We start from the raw sequence: 21,925 nt of genomic DNA on the forward strand, positions 1-21,925 counted from the left end.
AGAGCGTTTTTGTCACGCGCATTTAGTTGATGAGGCAGCTGAGGGACAAAGAGGTGGGGTGACTAATCTAAGCTCCCACAGCTAGGAAGTGGCTGAGCTGAGGGCGGCCCCAGGTCTGCCTGGTGTTCGACCCTCAGTCCATTTTGCGTTAGGGAACTCTGGATCCTTGAGCCCATGGTGTGGAATACCACCAGACTCTTGAACCAGACATCCTCAAGTTCCAGTCCTGGTGATCTCACTCTTTCCTTTACAAGTGAGAAGACAGGCCCAGAGAGGGCAAAGGACTTGCCAAGGGGCACTTAGTAGAGTTGGGGCAAGAACTGCCAGGTTAAAGCTCGTCTCTGCACCATGAGTTCCGTCAGTTATGCTGTGTCCAGCCCTACCCTCTCTCCCTGTGCTCATGCTGCGGCCCCATATGCCCAGGCTCCAGTTTGCTGCATCCTGGATATGTGCCCATTTGAGACATATTTATCCTAAAAAATTATTTGTTTACCTAAAATTGAAATGTAACTGGCAGTCCTGTATTTTTATATGCTGAATCTGATAACCTTGTGTGTGTGTGTGTGCTTGCACATGCATGTGTACACATACTCACATTAAAGCAGAGGGTACAGTGAGCCCTTTGGTGCCATGGAGTAGACCTATTAGCCAGACAGAACCACATACAACAAAATGGATGTAGACGTGGACATACCATGGTCAGATGTTGGCAGTCACAACCAGACAGAATCAACTTCAGCCAAATACAGTCTGACGTGACAGCTGGGCTTTTCCAGACAGTCACTCACACCTGATAGAACAATCTCGGGAGCCACATTCACCCACAGCTTGGTGCCCAGCCGATCCAGATACACTCAGCCAGTCACAGCCATACCGTGACTGGATTGAAACAGTCCGAGTTTGTTGGACAGACTGAGTCAGATCTGGTGGTACAGGGCCAGAGACACAAGATCACACAGAGCCTGATGGGGCCAGACACTGACAGACATAGGTTGGGCCAGCTGGTCAGCCTGGATTAGCAACAGCCAGATAGAGACCCCACAGACCAGACGGGCCAGGTCCAGGCGAATGTGTGTGCAAGGGGGGGTAACGTGTGCTCCCAGCACCCCACTCTGGCGGAGGGTTGGTGTCAGGGGGTAGGCACTGTGGGATCGAGGTAGCCCGGGCCGCAGTGGCTCCTCGGGGTGCCCCTTGCCTGGGCCGGAGCCGGGATTGGCGGCGTATGACCGAGTAGCGGATGGCAATGACACAGGCCTTCTGCAGCAGTGGTATGACCTCGTCTGACAGTATGTCCACCCGCACCACCACCATGCTGAGGTAGTTGCTCTTTGCTGTTCCGAGCTTGATGTAGGTACCATCTGGCAAGACCTGGTAGACCAAGGACAGGCAGTGGGTCTGAGCCAGGGCTCCCCAGCCTTCCCCACACCCAGAACTGTGGTCCTCCATGCCCTGAAAGCACCACCGTCCTCAAACTGCTCACCCGGGATAGACACAGCCAGCCGCCAGCCAGAATGTGCTGGTATGGCCACGCTGATTGTTAAAACTGAAATACTCCTGTGCTTGTTGCTAAATAGCCACTGCCCAGGTGTCTTGGTTCACTGCTCCTCTCCTGTGACACCCCAGACCTCCCCACAATCCACAGCTCCCCACATTTCCATGGTAATGCCTGGCAAAACGGAGACCTCCAGAACTTCCTCCAGCACTTGGATGCTGGCTGTTCAGTGATTGGTTGTGTCCAGGCTGCGCTGTAGGTAGCTATGCACATCATCCTCAGCCCATTCCTCTTCTCCTCAGATTGCCTTGCCACCCTACCCCATGATTGCTCTGCCACCCCATGAGGTGAGCGTTTACCCATGAGAACTCTGAGGTTCAGAAAGGCCAAGTGACTGGCCCCAAATCACAAAGCTCCTAAGCTGGGGTTTTTCTCAGGTCTGTGGGACACCAGAGCCTCTCTGGGAGGGGTGCCCCAAACTCAGCTCTGTAGAGAAGGACCCAGAGGCAGCAGCAGCCTACGGGGTGCCTCTGTCCCCTCTCCAGGCAGTGCAGGCTTGCAGCCTCCCCGGGACCCCACCTGTGCAAAGCGGCTCAGCATGTTCTCCCTGGGGACGCGCACGTGGTCCAGTTGCAGGAAGCCATTATCCGTGTGGTCAAAGTCCATCTTGGGCCCAATGTCTCCAACGGTGATTCCTAGGAGGAGATAGAGGTAGGAACGTCCATCAGTTGAGTGCTTGTATGTTAGGTACCAACACCCACATTCCAGCTCATCTGAGCCTGCCAGCAGCCTGTGACATTAGGGTTATTATACCTGTTTGCAGGTGACCAAGCTGAGGTCAGGTGCTGAATCTTGCTCATAGTCATCCAGCCAGTTAGCGCCAGGTGTGTACAACTGGACCCCTCCCTGCCCAAGGGAGACATGCCCCAGTTTCTCCCATGGACCTCTGGGGCCCCAGGACAGGGAGGCCTGGTGGGGTCTCCTGGCAGGGGTCCTGGAGGAAGCAGCATGAGCTTACCTGGCAGTGGGCTGTGGTCCTCGAGACTCCGGATGGGCACAATAAAGGCATGCATGCCCTGCTGGGCTCCTGAGCAGATCAGCTGGGCCTGGACCAGGGCATGGGTGGCTGACCGTCCCACTGAGGGTAGAGAGGTGAGAAGCCCAGCATGATCCCTGATGTACAGAGCAGGCAGGCTAACCTTCCCCATCAGGACCCTGGGTGTGGGCCTAGTCTGTGAGGAGGACCAGTGTGGTGGTATGGGAAGGGCAGGACACTCTGTGAGGCTGGAATGGGGCTTTGTTTGAACTACGTTGGAAGGTGTGGGTCAGGGGAGGATGCACGAGGAGCCTGGAGGACAAAGGCTGTTTTCTAGGGGAGCCGCACAGGACAGGATATGCAAGGCAGAGGGAACAGCCTGCTCAGAAGCTTGAGGACTGGATTGGCTTGTTGGGGCCAGGCAGCGGAGGTGGTAGCATCCAGGGCAGCCAAGGGATGCTTGGTCAGGTTACCCCTTGATTCATAAGGCCTTTACTCGTCCTTGGAAATGACTGGAACCATCCAAAGAGCTTTAATGTGAGTGTCTGGCTCTAGAATGCGCTGGGTTGGTGGCTGGAGATACAGGGGGTTCTGTCTAAACGTCAGGTTTGTATAGGAACCACCCTACGATACACAGGCAGGATCCCCATGGGCTAGGGAAGGCTCAAGGAGGCTGATGGAGATCTTGAGGGGACGAAAGCCCTCTATGCCCTCTGGCTGCTCTTTCTTCCAAAGGCAAAGCTTGACAAAGGCTATGGATTTTAATGAAATCACCCCAAATGGAGCAATCTGGAAAAGCTCTGCATCTTTTAAAACTTGGTCCTACTACAGTCTTCTGACTGAAGTGTGTGCTCTTGAGTCATTTTCTTTGGAATCAAGGAGACAGGATTTTTATATCATAGCTGCTGGGGTACGTATGTCAGGATCTGTGGTCAGAACATGGGTCCCAAGTCATAGGGAGATGTGTGCATCGCTGCCCACCCTAGCAGACGGGCACCTTTGAGACCTCAAAACGTCCCTGTTCACAAAGAGGGGGAACTACCCCCAAAGAGCCAAACAAATCTAGCAGTGACTTCCAAAGGGCACTGTGAAATAAACAAGCTTTTTTTTTTTTTGTCCTCAAAAACTTATTAATGACTCTCTCTGCCATCAACCTAATAATATGAATACAGATAGCTAGCAATTACCAAAATCCAGGTGGTACCACCCCTGTGCTGGTGCTTTCCAGTCTTTGCAGGGCAGGTATGCTGAAGTCCCATTTTCCAGAAAAGGAAACTGAGGCTCAGAGAACGGAGTGATGTGCTCAAGGTCACTGGCCTGAACGAGGCAGAGCCCGGATTTGAACCCTGCCTGATTTCTTTTTTTCTGCAGTTTTGTCAGTGGTCATTGATCACCACGCCCCACCTCCCGGCCCCGAGCATCGCTCTCTTATTTCTCTGGCCTGCCTCTCCACTTCTCTCTCCTTCTCTCAATCTTTCTCCCTCTCTGCTTGTCTCTCACCTCTCCCTCTCTCTCTTTCTGCTTTAGTTGGACTCCTCACACTTGTTGTATTTTTTTTTCCATATAAGTGTTCACCTAATGTGTCCCCAAGTGCCACAGATGTGTCCTCAGAGATGTATTCTCAAATCAGAGGAAGAGGGCCCTGGCGGAACCCTGCTCCTTGGGGCTTGGCAAATCACTGAGACTCTGGGAAGCGCGGTGGGTGTGGCCTGCACCTGGTGGCCACAGGGGGTGGTGTGGCACCAGTGGCTTGATTGGCGCTGGGGCTGGGCCTGAGCCTTTCTGAGTGTCTGGAGCAGGGGAAGGGAGGGACGGTTTTCTCATTGACTGTACCCTGTGTGCTGGCTGGTGGCAAGCTTAATCATTAACTTGGGAGGTGAGAGGAACAGGGGCTGTGGCGAGTGCTGTGTGTGGAGGGTGTGGGGGCAGTGTGCATGTAAGAGAGACCTTGACCGTCAGCCCCCAAAGTTTGGGTCAGTTTCCTCAGCTATTTCAAAGTTCCCTTGGCGGCCTTTCAGCCACTCACTGATGAAATTCTTTATATCCCACCTGTTTTACTACATAAGGACCTGGGGCTCAGGGAGACGTATTCACTTGCCCAAGGTCACCAGCCTAGAACAGGGAATCAATCTGAGGTCTGTTGGACATCAAAGTCAGTGCTATTCTGCTGTCCAGCTTTGTTCTCCTTGGGGGCAGATGGCGGGGGGGGGTGGGGGGATGAAGGGATACTATACTCACGGTCCCCAGGCCACCATTTGATGGCAGTCAGCGTGGGGCTGTGCACCACAAACTCCTGGGTGGCTGCATCGTAGGTGGCTTCGGTCTCCAGGCCCTGAAGATATGTCCCTGGGCATCAAGGAGGGGAGTTAGACACTGGGCCAGGGTCGGAATCTCACCGGGGGAGCAGCGTCTGGGTTGGCCTGGAGCTGCCAGGCATCAGCGCAGTATGGAGTCGGGGTGGCTCCCAGCTGTACTCACAGGCATTTCTCTCCTTTCACCGGTGGGCTCTTTGGGGGACACATGGCCAGCCCATGATAGGGAATGGTGGCTGACATTTCCAGAAGGAACACCTTGCCTCACCACCAGCTCATACAATATGTTCGTGTAAATTAGAAAAAAATCACCCCCTCCTCAAGACCTTTAACTGCCACCTGCTGTAACATCTTCATATTAAATATATAAATCTATGACTAGTGAGATGTGAATGGGCCCTCTGGAACTGTGCAGTGCACACCTGTACACTGCACGCAGCAGCCCTGGCTCACCGTGCCCCAGTTCCGTCTGGGCGTATGTCGCGAGGATCTGTAACTTGTTGCAGAGTGGGTCCCACTTGGCAATCTGCTCCTCTGAGCCCAGGCTCCTGAGGGCTTTCTGGAAGACGAATTGTAACGCTAAGCCCAGATCTCCAGAGAGGCTTCTGCAGGGGAGAGACACAGTGGTTGAACAGCCCATTGGAGACAAGGACCCAGGTACCCTCAGGCTGGCAGGGTGCAGGAGGGAAAGGGGCACCTGATAGCCTTGTTTCCCAACAAGTAGTACCTTTGTTGGGGAAAATAGCTCATGGGCTGGGTTTTCTGGGGGATCCCAGGTGAATTCCTCTCTGGTGGGGTTGCCCTGGGAGTGAGCACCTGTTAGCATAATATAATTCACGACTGTCTTCAGACCAGCCCAGGCGCTGTGCTAACATCTGGATGTGGAATTTCTTCTTAATGGCGGCTTCATAACGTTCATTCTGGGTCATGAAATAATTATCCTTCAGGCTAAGCTCTGGGTCACTGTGGATGATGCTTTCTGTCAGGGACAGAGAACAGAGGGCTTAGAGTCCTGGGTGAGGTTCCCGGTACCTTCAAATCTTCCCATCCACTTGCCTCATGGATGTGGAAAGGAAGTCAGACATTGCTGTCATTTTACAGATGCAATGAATGAGGTCCAGAGGTGGCAAAGTGACATGCCCAAGGTTACAAAGCTATGTGCAGTGGAAGAATAAGGACTCCATCCAGGTCTTCTGCTGCCTAGGACTCTTCTATCCCTCAGATGGGCTCAGGGAATATTGACATGTTAAAGATGCCTTCATAGTCCAAAAGAATGAATCTCTAATAGTGGAACTTTGAGAGCAGAGTTTGTTATTTGAAGGTAGGACTGCTATTGAGGGACTCTTCTTCCAAGAAAAGCATATGGGCACAAAGCAGATGCTCCGTTCCCCAGCCTCCTCTTACCGACTTTCCTCCGGAGTGCAGTGTTCTGGGCCCCTCCATCAAGGATGTTGGTGAGCTCCTCCACGTTGAAGGACTGCATGTGCCTCTCGCTCTCTATGTCAGGGTGCACTTGCCTGCTCCAGGTGTCCCCCATTGACACTCGGTGCACTGGACTGCCCATCCTAGCCCGGGTCTGCCTGGTGTCCGAGAAGAGAGACTTCTGGCCTGGGTGCTCTGAGCCTTGGGCTGTGCTAAGAACCTGTGTGCAGGAGGAACAGCCCAGGGCTGAGTGTCAGCTGAGGCCTGCTTTGGAGGAAAGCAACCTCCCTTAAATGCTCGTGTGCCACTCCACCCCCGCACTCTCCCCTGTGGCCCTTGGCTGTGTACCAGGCATGCAGTAACTTCATACTGTCCTTCAGTGAACAGTAGTTCAGCGCGTTCTAGCCAAGATTTGGACAGGGTCTGATTACCTGGGGGAAATTCTCACATAAAGTCAGTGAAGGTCACGTACGAAGAAATTCATGTTAGAGAGGTTAAGTGCATGGCCTCTAGCTGCACAGCTACTGCTGGCCAGGAGTTGGACCGGGTCCGGCCACGGAACACATGCTCTGTCCATGCTACAGCCGCACCTGGGGGGCTAAGCCCCAGGCTCGTTTGGCCCATTTCCGTGAGCCTTGAGGGGTACTGCGGAGCTGAGGGGAGGAAGCTTGCCCCTTGCCTGTGCCATGTTCCCCCGGGAGCCCTGTGTGTCCTCCACAGCCACGGTGGGCCCTGCGTCCTTCACAGCAAACCCTCAGCCTCTCAGAGCCCCTGTTTCCCCACAGCACAGCGACCAGCAGGTAGAGTCCGTTCTACTTCTCGAGTCTCTCAGATCCATTTGTTCCATCCATTCCCTTGGCTACCACCTAGGCCACCTTCGTCGCTCACCTGGCCTCAGTGCCTCTCATCTGTTCTTCTGGCTGCCAGGGTGAGCTCTTAGACTGCAGCCACATTGTTTACCTCGTACCCTGCTGGGCGTCTGGTCCTTGGGGCTGGCCGTTTGTTGTATGGAGTCCACGCCCTCTGCCATCTCACCACCTCTCGCCCCTTGCCCTGTATCCACCCACTGCGCCTACCCAGGCCTCCTCTCTCTCTCCTCCTGCCTTTGGCCCCCACTGTTTCCCCTGGTGTTCCTAGTGAGCCCCAGCCTCCAGGGCCACCTCCTCTAAGAAGCCTTCCCTATGGCAGTGCCCCCTGGGGGAACCGAGCAGGCCTTCGGTGCCCCCACTGGGTGCTGTTAGAGTGGACAATAAGGAATGATTCCTCATTCACTCGAATGTCCCTCTCCCAAGGCAGTGAGTGCCTGGGGGGCCAGCTCTGCTTTTGTGGGGTCCCAAGAGCCTGCAGGTGGCCACTATTTTGATTCCTGTTCTTCTTCACCACAGCCCAGCAGATACACTGCTGTTATTATAACTATTTTATAGAGAGGAAAGGAGCCTCGGGAAGAGAGGAGACTTTGTAAGGTCACGCAGCCACATGTACAATAGCAAATGGGATTCATCCACAGGCTTACAAACCGACACCCCTAAGTGGGCAACAGGGCTGTGGGATGCTGACAAAGGGCCTGGCACATTCAAGGAGCCCCCGTCCTCTGCCCCCTGGATCCCTGCAAGGCCTTCTAGCCTGTCTCCCCTCTTCCTGCCTCTCCCTCCTGCGCTCTAAGTGCTGCTGCGTCCTTGCTGTGCTCCAACACCGGGCCTCGGCCCTCACCCTCCAGCCTCTAGAGGCCAGGGCTGTGTGCTGTGCCCGGAACACTCCTTCCCCGATGTGCCCATGGCTCCCTCACTACCTCTGCAAGTCCTCGTCAGTGCCACCTTCTCAGTGAGGCCACCCGAGCACCCTCTTTAAAATCCCAAGCCCCTTCCCCCAGCACTCCCAGACCCCTCACTCTGCTCTACTTTTTCTCTTTCCACTTATCGTAACATGATTGGCTCATTTGCTCTGTTTTTGTTTAGTGCTGTCTCTACCTACTTAAAGGTAAACTCCAAGAGGGCCAGGATCTTTGCCACATTCGTGCTGTGGCTCTCACACTTAGCACAGGGCCTGGCTCACAGGTAGCGTCTAGGAAATAGGGGTCGAATGGAAGAAAGCAGCTCTCAGAGTCAGTAGGAGTTGCGGGGAGGGTGCAGTCCTCACGAGTCTCCCAGCCCCTCCCCGGCCCCATGGCCCGGTTCACCTGACTCACCTCTGTCCTGTGTCTGCACAGTCGGCCTGGCCTGGTCTCTAGCTGCAGGCCTAGGCCTCTCACGGGTGGCCCGGCCCCTTTCTCCTCCCCTGGAGGGGCTGGACCACAGAAGACTGAAGGCGCTGCCTGGCAGGCCCTCGGCTCCCAGCTGTCCCTGGTTGAGCTCATTGCATGTACTCTCCTGTCCTGCTGCCTCCCTCTGGTGGTTGTGACCGTGCTGTGCCTGCCGGGGCTACCCTGGGAGATTGCTAGGAGGGTGTGAAGCAGGCTGGATAGCTCAGCATGAGGCTGGCTGGGCAGCTTAGTGAGTGCCAGCTACTGAGCCTCTGTCTCTCCCTTTCTCTGCCTGCCTATGCGGCCTGCCTCCCAGAGCCTGGTGCTGGTCAGATGCACACACATTCACTCTGCAGAAAGAAACACCACAGGCCCCCACCCGGAGTCCAGAGACCTGGGTTCAAATCCTGGAGGTATGACTCTGAGTTACTTCACCTCTCTAAGCTTCCCTTCCCTTAACTATAACTCACAGGGTATGAAGGAAAGCTCTTGATAAACTGTAAAGCCCCAAGCATTTGTAACTTGAGAGTATTACTGTTTTCTTAGCTCTCCATAAGAGAATTTCTTAATTCCCAGGAGTGATGTTTAATGGTAGAATTTCCCATTCTGTGGCAGGGTGCTGGTGAGAGATCTGTGGGCAGGTGTGTGAGGGTTTGGGTCGCACAGGATGCACTGATTTGGTTACGGGTCAATATTTATTTTTGAATGTCCACAGTGATCTAAGCACTGGGGCACAGCAGGAAGCCCAAACCACAGAAAACAAAACTATACTAGTACCCTGCCCTTGGGAACCTTCCAGGCTGGGGTCAGGGGGTGCTGCTGGAGAGACAGATCATCACAGTAGGAATGGGCAGGAAAACCTAGCGGGATACTCACAACCACTTCTAATGAACTTATAACTTTTTTGAACTTAAAACCTTCTTGCCCTCTCTTCCTGCTACCGAAGTCCCCAGGGCCTTCCCGCTTTACCTGTCCAGCTCCTGTGTCTTTTCGTCTCACTACAATGTCACACTCTTTTGGGAAGTCACCCCAGTCTGGATTAGAAGCTCCTGGCCTTGCTTTCTTAGCTCCAAGCTTTTGCGCTTTATGGTGTAATAAAATGTATAGATTTGGTCTTTGTCCCTGGTTCCTGGCACAGAGCTCCTAAAAAAATCCTTGTAATCTGCTGAGTGATAAGACTGTCTTTTTTGTCTGTGGCTGGGGGCCCACACATAGCTTCGGGATGGGGGCTTGTTGCCAGGAAGACCAAGCCTTAATTCGAGGGTTGGAACTTTCAATGCCCCACCCCACCCCGCCAGTCTCCGGGGAAGGAGAGATGCTGGAGATGGAGTTAATCACCAATGGTCAATGATTTAATCAATTATACCTACATAATGAAGCCTCGATAAAAATCCCTAAACAGTGGGGTTTGGGGAGCTTCTGAGTTGGTGAACACATAGAGGTGCTGGGAGGGTGGCCTCCCAGCCATATCTTGTCCTATGCATCCCTCCCAGTGGCTGTTCCTGACTTGTGTCCTTTCTAATAAACCGGCAAATGCAAGTAAAGTGCTTTCCTGAGTTCTGTGAGTCATTCTGGCAAAATTGAAGCCGGGGTGGGGGTTATGGGAACCCCTGAATTTATAGCTGGTAGGTCAGAAGTACTGAGATTTGCAATTGTTGTCTGAAGTTGGCGGAGTCTTATAGGACTGAGCCCTAAACCTGTGGGGATCTGCGCTAACTCCAAGAGTTAGTGTCAGAATTGAATTGTTAGGCATCCAGTGTTGGGGAGTCAGAGAATTGCTTGTTGTTGGAGTGGGAAGACTACACGTTTGGTGTCACAAGTAGTGGTAGAAAGAGACAACACACCCTTGGTATGCCCACAACAGTGGTGGCTATTTTTTTCTTTAATTATTGGTTTTTGTCTAAATCACCGGTGAAAGCAAGAACTGTGTTGTTCTTGGTCACCAATGCAGTCCCAGCCCCAGCCCCAGCCCCAGCCTAGGGCCTGGCCCGGGGTAGGCACTCAGCAAGTATTTGGTGGATGAATGAATAAACAAAGGTTGGCAGGAGCCATCAGGATTCTCTATCCCAAGGGCATGGCCATGCTTGGGGAAGGACTCTGGAATTTTGGCACTTTTTAAAAAAAATTTGGTATTGACTCTTTTCTGCTTGAATTTTTTTCCTTTATTTATTTACTGTTTTTTTTTAAATTATTTATTTATTTATTTTTTGGCTGTGTTGGGTCTTCGTTTCTGTGCGAGGGCTTCCTCTAGTTGTGGCAAACGGGGGCTGCTCTTCATCGCGGTGCGCGGGCCTCTCACTATCGCGGCCTCTCTTGTTGCGGAGCACAGGCTCCAGACGCGCAGGCTCAGTAGTTGTGGCGCACGGGCTTAGTTGCTCCGCGGCATGTGGGATCTTCCCAGACCAGGGCTCGAACCCGTGTCCCCTGCATTGGCAGGCAGATTCTCAACCACTGCGCCACCAGGGAAGCCCTATTTACTGTTTTAATTGAAGTATAGTTGATTTACAATGTTGTGTTAGTTTCAGGTTACAGCAAAGTGATTCAGTTATACATATATATGTATATATGTATGTGTGTGTGTATATATATATAAATCTATTCTTTTTCAGATTCTTTTCCATTATAGATTATTAAAAATATTGAATATAGTTCCCTGTGCTATACAGTAAACACTTGTTGGTTATCTATTTCATATATAGTAGTGTGTTTATGTTAATCCCATACTCCTAATTTATCCCTCCCTCTCTTTCCCCTTTGGTAACCATAAGTTTGTCTACTATGTCTGTGAGTCTATTTCTGTTTTGTAAATAAGTTCATTTGTATCATTTTTTTTTTTTTAGTTTCCACATATAAGTGATATCATATGATATTTGTCTTTCTCTTTCTGACTTACTTCACTTAGTATGATAATCTCTACGTCCATCCATGTTGCTGCAAATGGCATTATTTCATTACTTTTTACGGCTGAGTAATATTCCATTGTATATATGAACCACATCCTCTTTATCCACTCATCTGTCAATGGACATTTAGGTTGCTTCCATGTCTTGGCTATTGTAAATAGTGCTGCTACGAACACTGGGGTGCATGTATCTTTTCAAATTACAGTTTTCTCTGGATATATGCCCAGGAGTGGGATTGCTGGATCATGTAGTAACTCTATTTTTAGTTTTTTAAGGAACCTCCATACTGTTCTCCATGTGGCTGCACCAATTTACATTCCCACCAACAGTGTAGGAAGGTTCCTTTTTCTCCACACCCTCTCCATCGTTTATTATTTGTAGACTTTTTGATGATGGCCATTCTGACTAGCATGAGGTGGTACCTCATTGTAGTCTTGATTTGCATTTCCTTAATAATTAACGATGTCAAGCATGTTTTCCAGTGCCTGTTGGCCATCTGTATGTCTTCTTTGGAGAAATGTGTATTTAGGTCTTCTGCCCACATTTTGACTGGGTTGTTTGTTTTTTCGATATTGAGTTGTATGAGCTGTTTGTTTCTTTTGGAAATTAATCCCTTGTTGGTTGCATTGTTTGCAGATATTTTCTGCTGTTCCATAGGTTGCCTTTCAGTTTTGTTTATGGTTTCCTTTGCTGTGCAAAAGCTTTAAGTTTAATTACGTCCTATTTGTTTATGGCACTTTTTTAAAAGGTGAGGGTTGGTGTGTGTGCACATGCACATCTCCACCCTATTTGTACTTACTTGCATGCCCCGACCTGAGACCCAGTCCTCTAATCTCAAAGCTGGATTCCTCTGGGACTAAAAAAGCTGTATACCCAGCTACATTTCCGAAGTGATCCTGGCCTTTCTGCTTCCTCTCCTGGTCCCGCCTGATGGCTCCTGCCATCCTGTGCCCTTCAGGAACTCAAGCTGTTAATATCCCAGCAGCTTAGAAGGCTCCCCTCACGTGTTCCTTCAGTGAAAGAATTGCTCTGTAATGTGAACGATTTTCCTCTCTCCCCATGTTTCTGCTCTAAAATTTGGCTTGTCTTATTCATGCTTAGCATTAGTATTTGTACACCCCTATCCATCATTCCCTGGACAGATATTTTTGGAGTATCTGCAGTGGATTGGGCACTGCTTTGAGTGGGACCCAGAGGGGAACCTGGCCTCGGTGAGTGGGGTGGGGTGTTTATAGGTTCCCTCACTTCCCTTGCATAACAACCCTGGAAAGTAGGATGCAGCTCCCCATTTTGCAGGGGAGGAAACAAGTTCGGAGAGGTTGTCACTTGCCCAGGTTTGCACAATAAGTAGATTACAGAGCTGGAATTTGAACCAGGTCTTTTGATGGTAAAGACTGTCTCTTAACCCATTTGTGCAAGGTTGGAAAAGAAGTCAGGAGACGCAGGCCTCCTGTCCTGGCAGGACTTCTGAGATGTGCTGACTCTGGGCAGGCGCCCTCCCTTCTTGGGTCTCTGCTTCCCCATCTGTAATGTGGAGTGTTTGCTGACTGAGGGGCCTCACAGCTGTCCACCATATCCCCAAGGTAGCGCCCAGCTTGTGTCCTGAGGAAGGGGCAGGATCCAAACTCTGAGATATCACCTAGCAGATCCTGCTGGGACTGGGGGGCCTGGACCCTTGGGTCTCCTGTTGCTGTTGGCAATGGCCATACACAAGGTCGTGGCTTCAGGGAAGGTGGCCTTGACCCTACTGTTTGGAGGGGAAAGTACTGGGTTCCAACCTGGCTATGCCGAGGATTTATGCTATTACTGACTACGGGAAATTACTTAATTTCTCTCTGCCATAGTTTCCACATATTGATTATCTTGAGATAAAGCTCTTGATTTTTTAAATGTGTATTTTATTATGTGTTTCAAGTGTACGTCATTATAATTTGACATCTGTGTACACTACAAAGTGACCACCCCCAAAAGTCTAGTTACCATCAGTCACTATACAATTAACCCCCTTTACCCCTTCGCTCACCCCCGCAGCCCCCTACCCTTCTGGTAACCGTTGATCTGTTCTCTGAATCTGTAGGTTTGTTTGTTTCGTGTTTTGTTTTAGATTACACATATGAGTGAAATCATATGGTATTTGTCTTTGTCCTGCTGACTTATTTCACTTAGTATATACCCTCAAGGTCTATCCATGTTTCCACAAATGGCAGGATTTCCTTCTTTTTTATGGCTGAGTAGTATTTTATTGTATACAGATATACCACATCTTCATTATCCATTCATCCATTGATGGACACCTAGGTTGTCTCCCATATCTTAGCTATTGTAAATAATGCTGCAATGAACATAGTGGGGCATATATCTTTTCAAATTAGTGTTTTCGTGTTCTTCAGATAAATACCCAGAAGTGCAATAGCTAGATCATATGGTAGTTCTAGCCTTAATTTTTTGAGGAATCTCCATACTGTTTTCCATAATGGCTGCACCAATTTACAATATGACCAACAGTGTGTGAAGGTTCCCTTTTTTCCACACTCTCTCCAGTACTTGTTATTTCTTGACTTTTTGATAATGGCCATTCTAACAGGTGTGAGGTGATATCTCATTGTGGCTTTTATTTGCATTTCCCTAATAAATAGTGATGTTGACCATCTTTTCATGTGCCTGTTGGCCATCTGTATGTCTTCTTTGGAAAAGTGTCTATTCAAGTCCTTTGCCTATTTTTAAATCAGGTTGTTTGTTTTGTTGTTGTTGAGTTTTATGAGTCCTTTATCTATTTTCAATATAACCCTTTGTTGAATATATGATTTGCAAATATCTTCTCCCATTCAGTTAGATGGCCTTTTAGTTTTGTTGATAGTTTTCTTCACTGTGCAGAAGCTTTTCAGTTTGATGAAGTCCCATTTGTTTATTTTTGCTTTTGTTTCCCTTGCCTTTGGAGTCAGATCCACAAAAAACATCGCTAAGACTGATATTAAGAAGCTTACCACCTATGTTTCCTTATAGGAATTTTATGGTTTCAGATCTCACATTCAATTCTTTAATCCACTTTGAGTTAATTTTTTTGTATGTAAGATAGTGGTCTCATTTCATTCTCTTGAATATGGCTGTCCAGTTTTCCCAACAGCATAATGAAGAGACAGTCCTTTCTCCATTGTGTGTTCTTTGCTCCTTTGTTGTAAATTAATTGTCCATATATGTGTGGGTTTATTTCTGGGCTCTCAATTCTGTTGCATTGACCTGTGTGTATGTTTTCATGCCAGTACCATGCTGTTTTGATTACTATAGCTTTGTAGTATAGTTTGAAATCAGAAAGTGTGATACCTCCAGCTTTGTTCTTCTTTCTCAAGATTGTTTTGACTATTTGGGATCTTTTGTGGTTTCATACACATTTTAGAATTATTTGTTCTAGTTCTGTGAAATATGCCATTGGAATTTTGATAGAGATTGCATTGAATCTGTAGATTGCTTTGGGTAGTATGGACATTTTAACAATATTATCAATAATTATTCCCACCTGTGAGCATGGAATATTTTTTCATTTGTGTCTTCTTCAATGTCTGTCATCAGTGTCTTATAGTTTTCAATGTACAGGTCTTTTACCTCCTTGGTTAAATTTATTCCTAGATGTTTTATTCTTTTTGATGCAATTGTAAATGGGATTATTTTCTTAATTTCTCTTTTTGATAGCTTGTTTCTTTATAAATGATTTATCCACGACCTTTACTATATGTTTACCTTTTCCAGTGAGAATGTTACTTTCATATGTTTTCTTATTATTAATTAGTGCCTTTTCTTTTCAGCCTAAAGAAGTCCTTTTAACATTTCTTATAAGGCTGGATTAGTGGTGATGAACTCCTTTAGTTATTTCTTATCTGGAGAACTTTTACTCTCTCCTTCAATTCTGAATTATAACCTTGCCAGGTAGAGAATTCTTGGTTTGAAATTTTTTTCTTTCAGCCCTTGAAATATGTCATGCCAGTCCATTCTGGCTTGTAAATTTTCTGCTGAAAAATCTGCTAAAAGCCTTATGGGGTTTCCCTTGTACATAATAAGTTGTTTTTCTCTTGCTGCTTTTATTCTTTCTTTATCCTTAACTTTTACCATTTTAATTATGTTGTGTGTTGGTGTGGGTTCCCTTTGGGTGCCTCTTATTTGGAATTCTGTGGGCTTACGGGACTTGGATGTCTGTTTCCTTCCTCAGATTAGGGAAGTTTTCAGCCATTATTTCTTCAAATATTTTTTCTGGCCCTTTCTCTCTTTTTTTCTGGGACTTCTGTAATGTGAATATTATTCTACTTGATGTTGTACTAGAAGTCCCTTAAGGTATCTTCACTTTTTAAAACTCATTTTTCATTTTGCTTCTCTTTCTAGGTAATTTCCTTTGCTTTGTCTTCTAGCTCACTGATTCATTATTCTACTTCATCCAGTCTGCTGTTGAACCCCTCAAGTGTATTTTTCCCAGTTCATTTATAACTTCTTTGGTACTTTGTTATATTTTCTCTTTGTTGAAGTTCTTATTGTGTTCTTCCATTTTTGTCCTGAGATTGGTGAACATCTTTTTTTTTCTTTTTTGGCTGCATTGTGTCTTCGTTGCTGCACGTGGGCTTTCTCTAGTTGCGGTGAGCGGGGGCTATTCTTCGTTGTGGTATGTGGGCTTCTCATTGTGGTGGCTTCTCTTGTTACAGAGCATGGGCTTTAGGCGCGTGGGCTTCAGTAGTTGCAGCACGTGGGCTCAGTAGTTGCGGCGCGTGGGCTCTAGGGCGCGCAGGCTTCAGTAGTTGTGGCACACGGGCTCAGTAGTTGTGGCTTGTGGGCTCAGTAGTTGTGGCACATGGGCTTAGTTGCTCCACGGCATGTGGGATCTTCCCAGACCAGGGATCAAACCCGTGTCCCTTGAACTGGCAGGTGGATTCTTAACCACTGCGCCACCATGGAAGTACCGGTGAGCATCTTTATGATTATTACTTTAAACTGTTTATCAGATAGTTTGTTTACCTCCATTTTATTCAGATCTTTTTTGGGGGGATTTATCTTATTCTTTGGTTTGGAACATGCTCCTTTGTCTTCTCATTTTGCCTGACTATATGTGTTTGTCTGTATGTATTAGGCAAAACAGCTACCTCTCCCAGTCTTGAAGGAGTGTTCTTGTGTAGGAGATGATTCGTGGGGCCCAGATGCACAGTCCCTGTGGCCACCAGTACCAGCCACTCAAGGGGGTGTCCGTCATGTGGCAGGGCTGGAGCTGCTATGTGGGGTGGGCAGGGCAGGACACTGTACACTCACCCGGCCAGGTTGTGGCTTGGCAGCTGCACAGTGTAGGCTGGGCTTGGGGTGCTCAAGACACTGCTGCATGGGGAGGGCAGGGTACAGTTCCTTCAATGTTTGGGAAATTCTGTGTTTAAATAATTTCTTTACCAACTTTGGTGCTGACTTTGCGTTACATGTTTTTGGATGTGATCATTTCATTTTGTTGTACCAAACTATTGAATCCTCTAGTTTAATTTTTTTTTATTATGAAAAATTGAAAACCTGTCCAAATGTGGAGAGAGCAATATAATGATTCCACAAGTACCTAACACTCAGCTTTAACACTTATCATCTCATGTCTCCCTATTCTTTGTTTTTGACTTTCTATTTCAAAATAACTTTAGACTTTCAGAAGGTTGCCAAAAATAGTAGTTTCTGTACGCCTTTCACCCAGCCACCTCCAGTGTTGACATCTTACATAACTGTGGTGCGGTTAGTGAAAGCAAGAAATTATCATGACATACTACTATTAACTAATCTTCAGAACTTATTTGAATGTGTTGGAAGGTCCCCAAGATGAACTTCAGGTTCAGTGACTTGCTTGAAGTACTCACAGAACTCAGAAAAGCTAATGTACTCATGATCATGGTTTATCACTGCAAAAGGATACAGATTAAAATCAGCAAAGGAAAAGACATATAAAGTGGAGTCCAGGAGAGACCAGGCACGACCTTCCAGTTGTCCGTCCTCTCCCAGTGGAGTTGTATGGACAGCATTTAATTCTCCCTGTGTGGCAACACGCACACTGTACCTATAACCAGGGAAGCTCACCCCAGCCTTGGCATCCAGGGTTATAGGGCATGAGTCATAGAGCCATGGGATGCTGGTGTGGCTGATCTTAGTTACTCAGTCTCCAGCCGCTCCAGAAGCCACACTGATACAGCATGACCCGTGACCCCACGTACATCACGTTGTTAGTGTAAACTGCCTGGCGTGGCCCAAGGGCCCAGGTGGACAGAGGTACTCTTTTCAGGCAGGATATTCTAAGAGTTTAGAGGTTAGCTCCCAGGAGCTATCAAGGACCAGTGCTTTCTTTGGAACGTGCAGGGTTTGAAATCCTGCTGAGTTAGTCATTTACTGCACATTGAGCTTTGCCAGTTTTCCTGCTAATATCTTTTTCCTGGTTCAAGATCCATTCCAGGATCCCACACTGCATTTAATTGTCCTGTCTCCTCCAATTGGTACAGTTCCTCAGTCTTTCTTTGTCGTTATGACCTTGATACTTTGAGGAGTACTGGTGAGGTGTTTTTTTCAGAATGTCCCTCAATTTAGATTGGGGTGTGAGAAGGTATGGGCGACACCTCCCCCAAAAAAGGGACTGGGAGAAGGGCAGAGGGTCTTGGGGTGGCCAGCCATGCTTAGGGACTAATAGAAATAAATGAGTGGAAATAGAACTTGGAGGGGTCCGGTCAGTGACAGATATGACAGACAGAATGAAACTACCAAGGAAAGGGAAGACAATAATTAACTTTTACTGAGTGCTGGCCATGTGCCTGTGCTTAACAAATATTTTATATTTGTTAATTCAGCCCTCTTAACAGTCTGTAAGTCTGGTACTATTGGAACCTTCGTTTAACAGATGAGAAACTCAGAGATGTTAAGTTACTTTTCCAAGGTCACCCATCTGGTGAGTGGCAGAGCCAGATCCCCTACCCCACCCCCAAGTCTAAAGTCTGCCTGATTTTGTGACCTGGGCTCCTAACAGCCATGCTGTGCTACCTGTCACGATATCCTAACGAGGGGAGAGAGAGGAGGGGAGAAGGAACTTTCATCCCTTGAGATGTGCCAGGCCCTGGGCTAGGTGCTCTGTGTCTGTTCTCTCGTGATCCACGACCTACCAGGCATATAGTAGGTGCTTAATGCGTGTTTCTCTCCTTCCTGCTCCTTCCCTGAGCTTCCTGGGCCAACTGCAGGCATGTGGACTCCTGTGTCCCATTTGGCCACTGGCTTCTCTCAAAGCCGTGAATGTGCCCTGGGGCCCACTCTGCCTTACCAGATTGGCTTGGGCCGGGCCACCTGCTGGCAGAGAAGGAGGAAGGAGGAAGGTGGAGGGCCATTTGGCCTCAGCAGGCTTGCAGAATATTTCCGGCAACAGATGGGAAGGCTTGAATGTGGGTGCTTTGCAAAACATTCTCCTGAGCCTCCATCAGCAAATGCTGATATGCCAATATAAACGCGCAGGCTCCGGCCAGGTGGATGTGAGTTCACATCTCGCTTTTGCCACCTGCTGACTGTGTGCTTTTGGGCAGTAGCTTTGCCTCTTTAAACCTCGGATTCTCCATCTGTAAAATGGAGGTAATGACAGTCCTGGGGGCTGAAACGAGAGAATTCATACAAAGTATTTAGGCCGGTCCCTGGCACAGACACTAAATGTTCAGTAAGAACAGATATCATTACCTATGTCACGGATGTGGAAAATGTGGTTCAGCAAGTTGCCCAGACTTGTGACAAGGAGTGATTGGCAGAGGTGGGGCTTGAATCCAGATCCGGGCACAGAATTAACTCTTTACACGGCAAGCCTGCTACTGACCTTGCAGGGGGAAATGAACAGTTTAGTTCAGGCACACAAAAGGGTGCGCTAGCTGCCTTGGTCCCATGGGAAGTCCTTCCTTGGAGGGGGGGAACCCTGGCTAGCTTAGCCGTTGCCAGGCAGCCCAGGAGAGTTGCCAGGGTCCCTCCCTGGGCAATCCTGCTCATCTCTCTTTGCAGGTCCTTTCTGGGAAGTGGATGGGCACACTTAATGAGAGGGCCAGATTTGGAAAACAAGCCCAGCCCCGTGTCCTCTCTGGGCGAGTGCCAGCCGATCATCAACTCCAGTAACTGTGATGGGCTGAGATGAGGATGGCAGCCACTGGGATGTAAGGGCTCTGTTCTCATGAGGCCCAGCACAAGGGGGCGCCATAAAACAAGGCCCTGGTGGAAGCAGGGTGGTTGGGTTTGATGGGTCTTTGGGAACCATGGAACATCAAATGGTTTAGGCCACTGCTCAGCCGCAGGTCCAGTTCTGCAAGGGGGCAGGAGTCCCGCTGTGATGGTAGATTTTTTTAATTAATTAATTAAGTTTTTAAAATTAATTGATTTATTTTTGGTTGCGTTGGGTCTTCGGTGCTGTGTGCGGGCTTTCTCTAGTTGCGGCAAGCGGGGTCTACTCTTCGCTGCGGTGCGCGGGCTTCTCATTGCAGGGGCTTCTCTTTGTTGTGGAGCACGGGCTCTAGGCGCACAGGCTTCAGTAGTTGTGGCACGCAGGCTCTGTAGTTGTGGCTTATGGGCTGTAGAGCGCAGGCTCCGTAGTTGTGGTGCAAGGGCTTAGTTGCTCCGCGGCATGTGGGATCTTCCTGGACCAGGGCTTGAACCCGCGTCCCCTGCATTGGAAGGCGGATTCTTAACCACTGTGCCACCAGGGAAGTCCCCGTGATGGTAGATTTTAACCCGTTGGTTGGCCCCAGAGACTGGTTGGCTTTGGGGGTGGGGGTGTGATATTGGGGACGGGGCCATGTCTACAGTGTGTAGATATTCCTCACCCCAGGACTCATGTCAGTCTATGATGGCCTGCATCTGTGTTTATGGGTGGAAGCCAAATCCCTCAAGTTCAGATGGACAAAAGGAAGGTGAGATAGGTTCCTGAATCTTGTGTCAAAAGGTTAGGATGGCATAGGGACCTCCTAGGAGCCCTTTCTAAGAGCACAGCCTGGCTCTGGTGGAAAAAATGTAGACTTTGCAGACAGACGGCTCTGTGTGAATTTCATCTCTCCCCAGGAATTGTTTTGTGACTTCTGGCAAGTCCTTTAGTTTACCAGAGCCTTGGTTTCTTCATCTGCAAAATGGGGAGGATGATACCAGATTGTTATGAGTGGTGACATTGCTGGCTCTCCATAAATGCAGTGATCATTACTGATACCCATTCACAACTTTTTTGAACACCTACTATGTGCAGAGTCCTGGCTGGGAGTGGTAAAGGTCAGCAGAGTCAGAAGGGGTCCCTCTTTTCATGAGGCTTGGAATTTGGATAATCTCAAGTGTGGTGAGGTTGGCCTGCAAAAGCTCCCTTGGAGCACACACTGCAGAACCAGGGAGGGAGTGTCCCTTCCTCTCCTGAGTTCATCTGTCTCTCTCCCAGGTTTTGTATTTAGTGCTGGTTTGCCTTTGAAGAGGGTGTCTCCAAACCCAGACCAGGACTTGTGGTCTGGTGGGTGTGAGAGAGTGTGGCCTCAGCGAGAACAGGGCTTGCTGCTGTTGGCTCCCCATATAGGGCAGGGTCTGCCATCAGAGCTACTGCTGCAGCCTTGTCCTTCTCCAGGGTCTCCAGGACTGGGTGATGGCCTGACCTCTGCCTTCAGGGATGAGCTAACTCTCTGGATGCCTGGAAGGTGGTGTGTAGGAGCCGTGCAGCTCCAGAATGAGTTCTGAAGGCACAAGTGCTTGTAGGGCCCAGGAATACTGAAAAAAGCCCAAGAGGCCAAAGGAAAGCTTCTGGACCAAGTTGACACCTCTGGGCCAGGGTCAACATTGTAGAGGAAGGATTCAAGTGAGTGATGGTGATGAGAGGGGCTGAACCTGGGAAGAGGCTGGATGTATTGCAGAAAGAAGAAGAGGGAGAAGGGGTTGCTCATTCACTCATTCATTCAACAAACATTTAGTGAGCACCTGCTATGTGCCCTATGCCCCAAGTGGCCAATGCCTTTTCTCAAAACCGTGAGTGGGATGGGGCTGGGATTCTTTTCCCTGGGGCCTAGCTGCCAGCATGGCACAGGCTAGGCCACTTGCTGGCAGGGAAGCAGGAAGGAGGAAGGCCATTTGGGATTCAGCCGTAAACAAGACAGACAAAAATCTCTGCCCTCATGGAGCTGACATTATCGTTAGGAGAGACACACAAGATAAATAAGTAAAATATATGTTAGATGGTGATAAGTGGTAAGGAGGAAAAATAAGGCAGGGAAAGAAGGGATAGGAAGAGTGTAGATGATGAGATTTTAGGAGGGGTGACCAAGGGGACCTGGTTTAGAAAGAGCATGAAAAAGACCTGAAGAAAGCGGGGGAGTGAACTGTGTGGCTCTGTGAGGAAAGAACACTCCCGGCCAGGAAATAGCAGGTGAAAAGGCCGGGGGGCGGGGGGCACATGCCTGGTGGGTGTGAGGCTGGGCTGGCTGGAGCTGCGTGAGGAAGAGGAGAGCAGTGGGAAGTAGGGCTGAGGTTAAGAGAGCTGGACGCACAGGA

The 21,925-nt window shown here is 48.9% G+C and overlaps 1 protein-coding gene and 1 long non-coding RNA gene across 5 annotated transcripts in view; one reads left to right on the top strand and one right to left on the bottom strand.

The window, feature by feature from the left end:
• Positions 1-8,560, bottom strand: part of ACOX2 (acyl-CoA oxidase 2) — a 35,656-nt gene extending 27,096 nt beyond the window's left edge. Inside the window, exons 1-8 of one of the 4 annotated variants that reach the window (XM_082412225.1) lie at positions 8,448-8,560; positions 6,245-6,482; positions 5,657-5,819; positions 5,294-5,445; positions 4,767-4,874; positions 2,511-2,630; positions 2,072-2,187; positions 1,196-1,368 (exon numbers count right to left, since the gene is read on the bottom strand). In XM_082412225.1, the coding sequence (XP_082268351.1) occupies positions 1,196-1,368; positions 2,072-2,187; positions 2,511-2,630; positions 4,767-4,874; positions 5,294-5,445; positions 5,657-5,819; positions 6,245-6,404 (992 nt within the window). In that variant the 5' untranslated portion in view covers positions 6,405-6,482; positions 8,448-8,560. The remainder of the gene's footprint in view (positions 1-1,195; positions 1,369-2,071; positions 2,188-2,510; positions 2,631-4,766; positions 4,875-5,293; positions 5,446-5,656; positions 5,820-6,244; positions 6,483-8,447) is intronic. The other 3 variants (XM_082412226.1, XM_082412223.1, XM_082412224.1) reach the window with 3 other exon arrangements.
• Positions 1-21,925, top strand: part of LOC309637552 — a 398,176-nt gene that overhangs the window by 45,924 nt on the left and 330,327 nt on the right. The window lies entirely within an intron of this gene.

Source organism: Balaenoptera physalus, assembly GCF_965194825.1.
Source record: "Balaenoptera physalus genome assembly, chromosome: 11".
Lineage (NCBI taxonomy): Eukaryota > Metazoa > Chordata > Mammalia > Artiodactyla > Balaenopteridae > Balaenoptera > Balaenoptera physalus.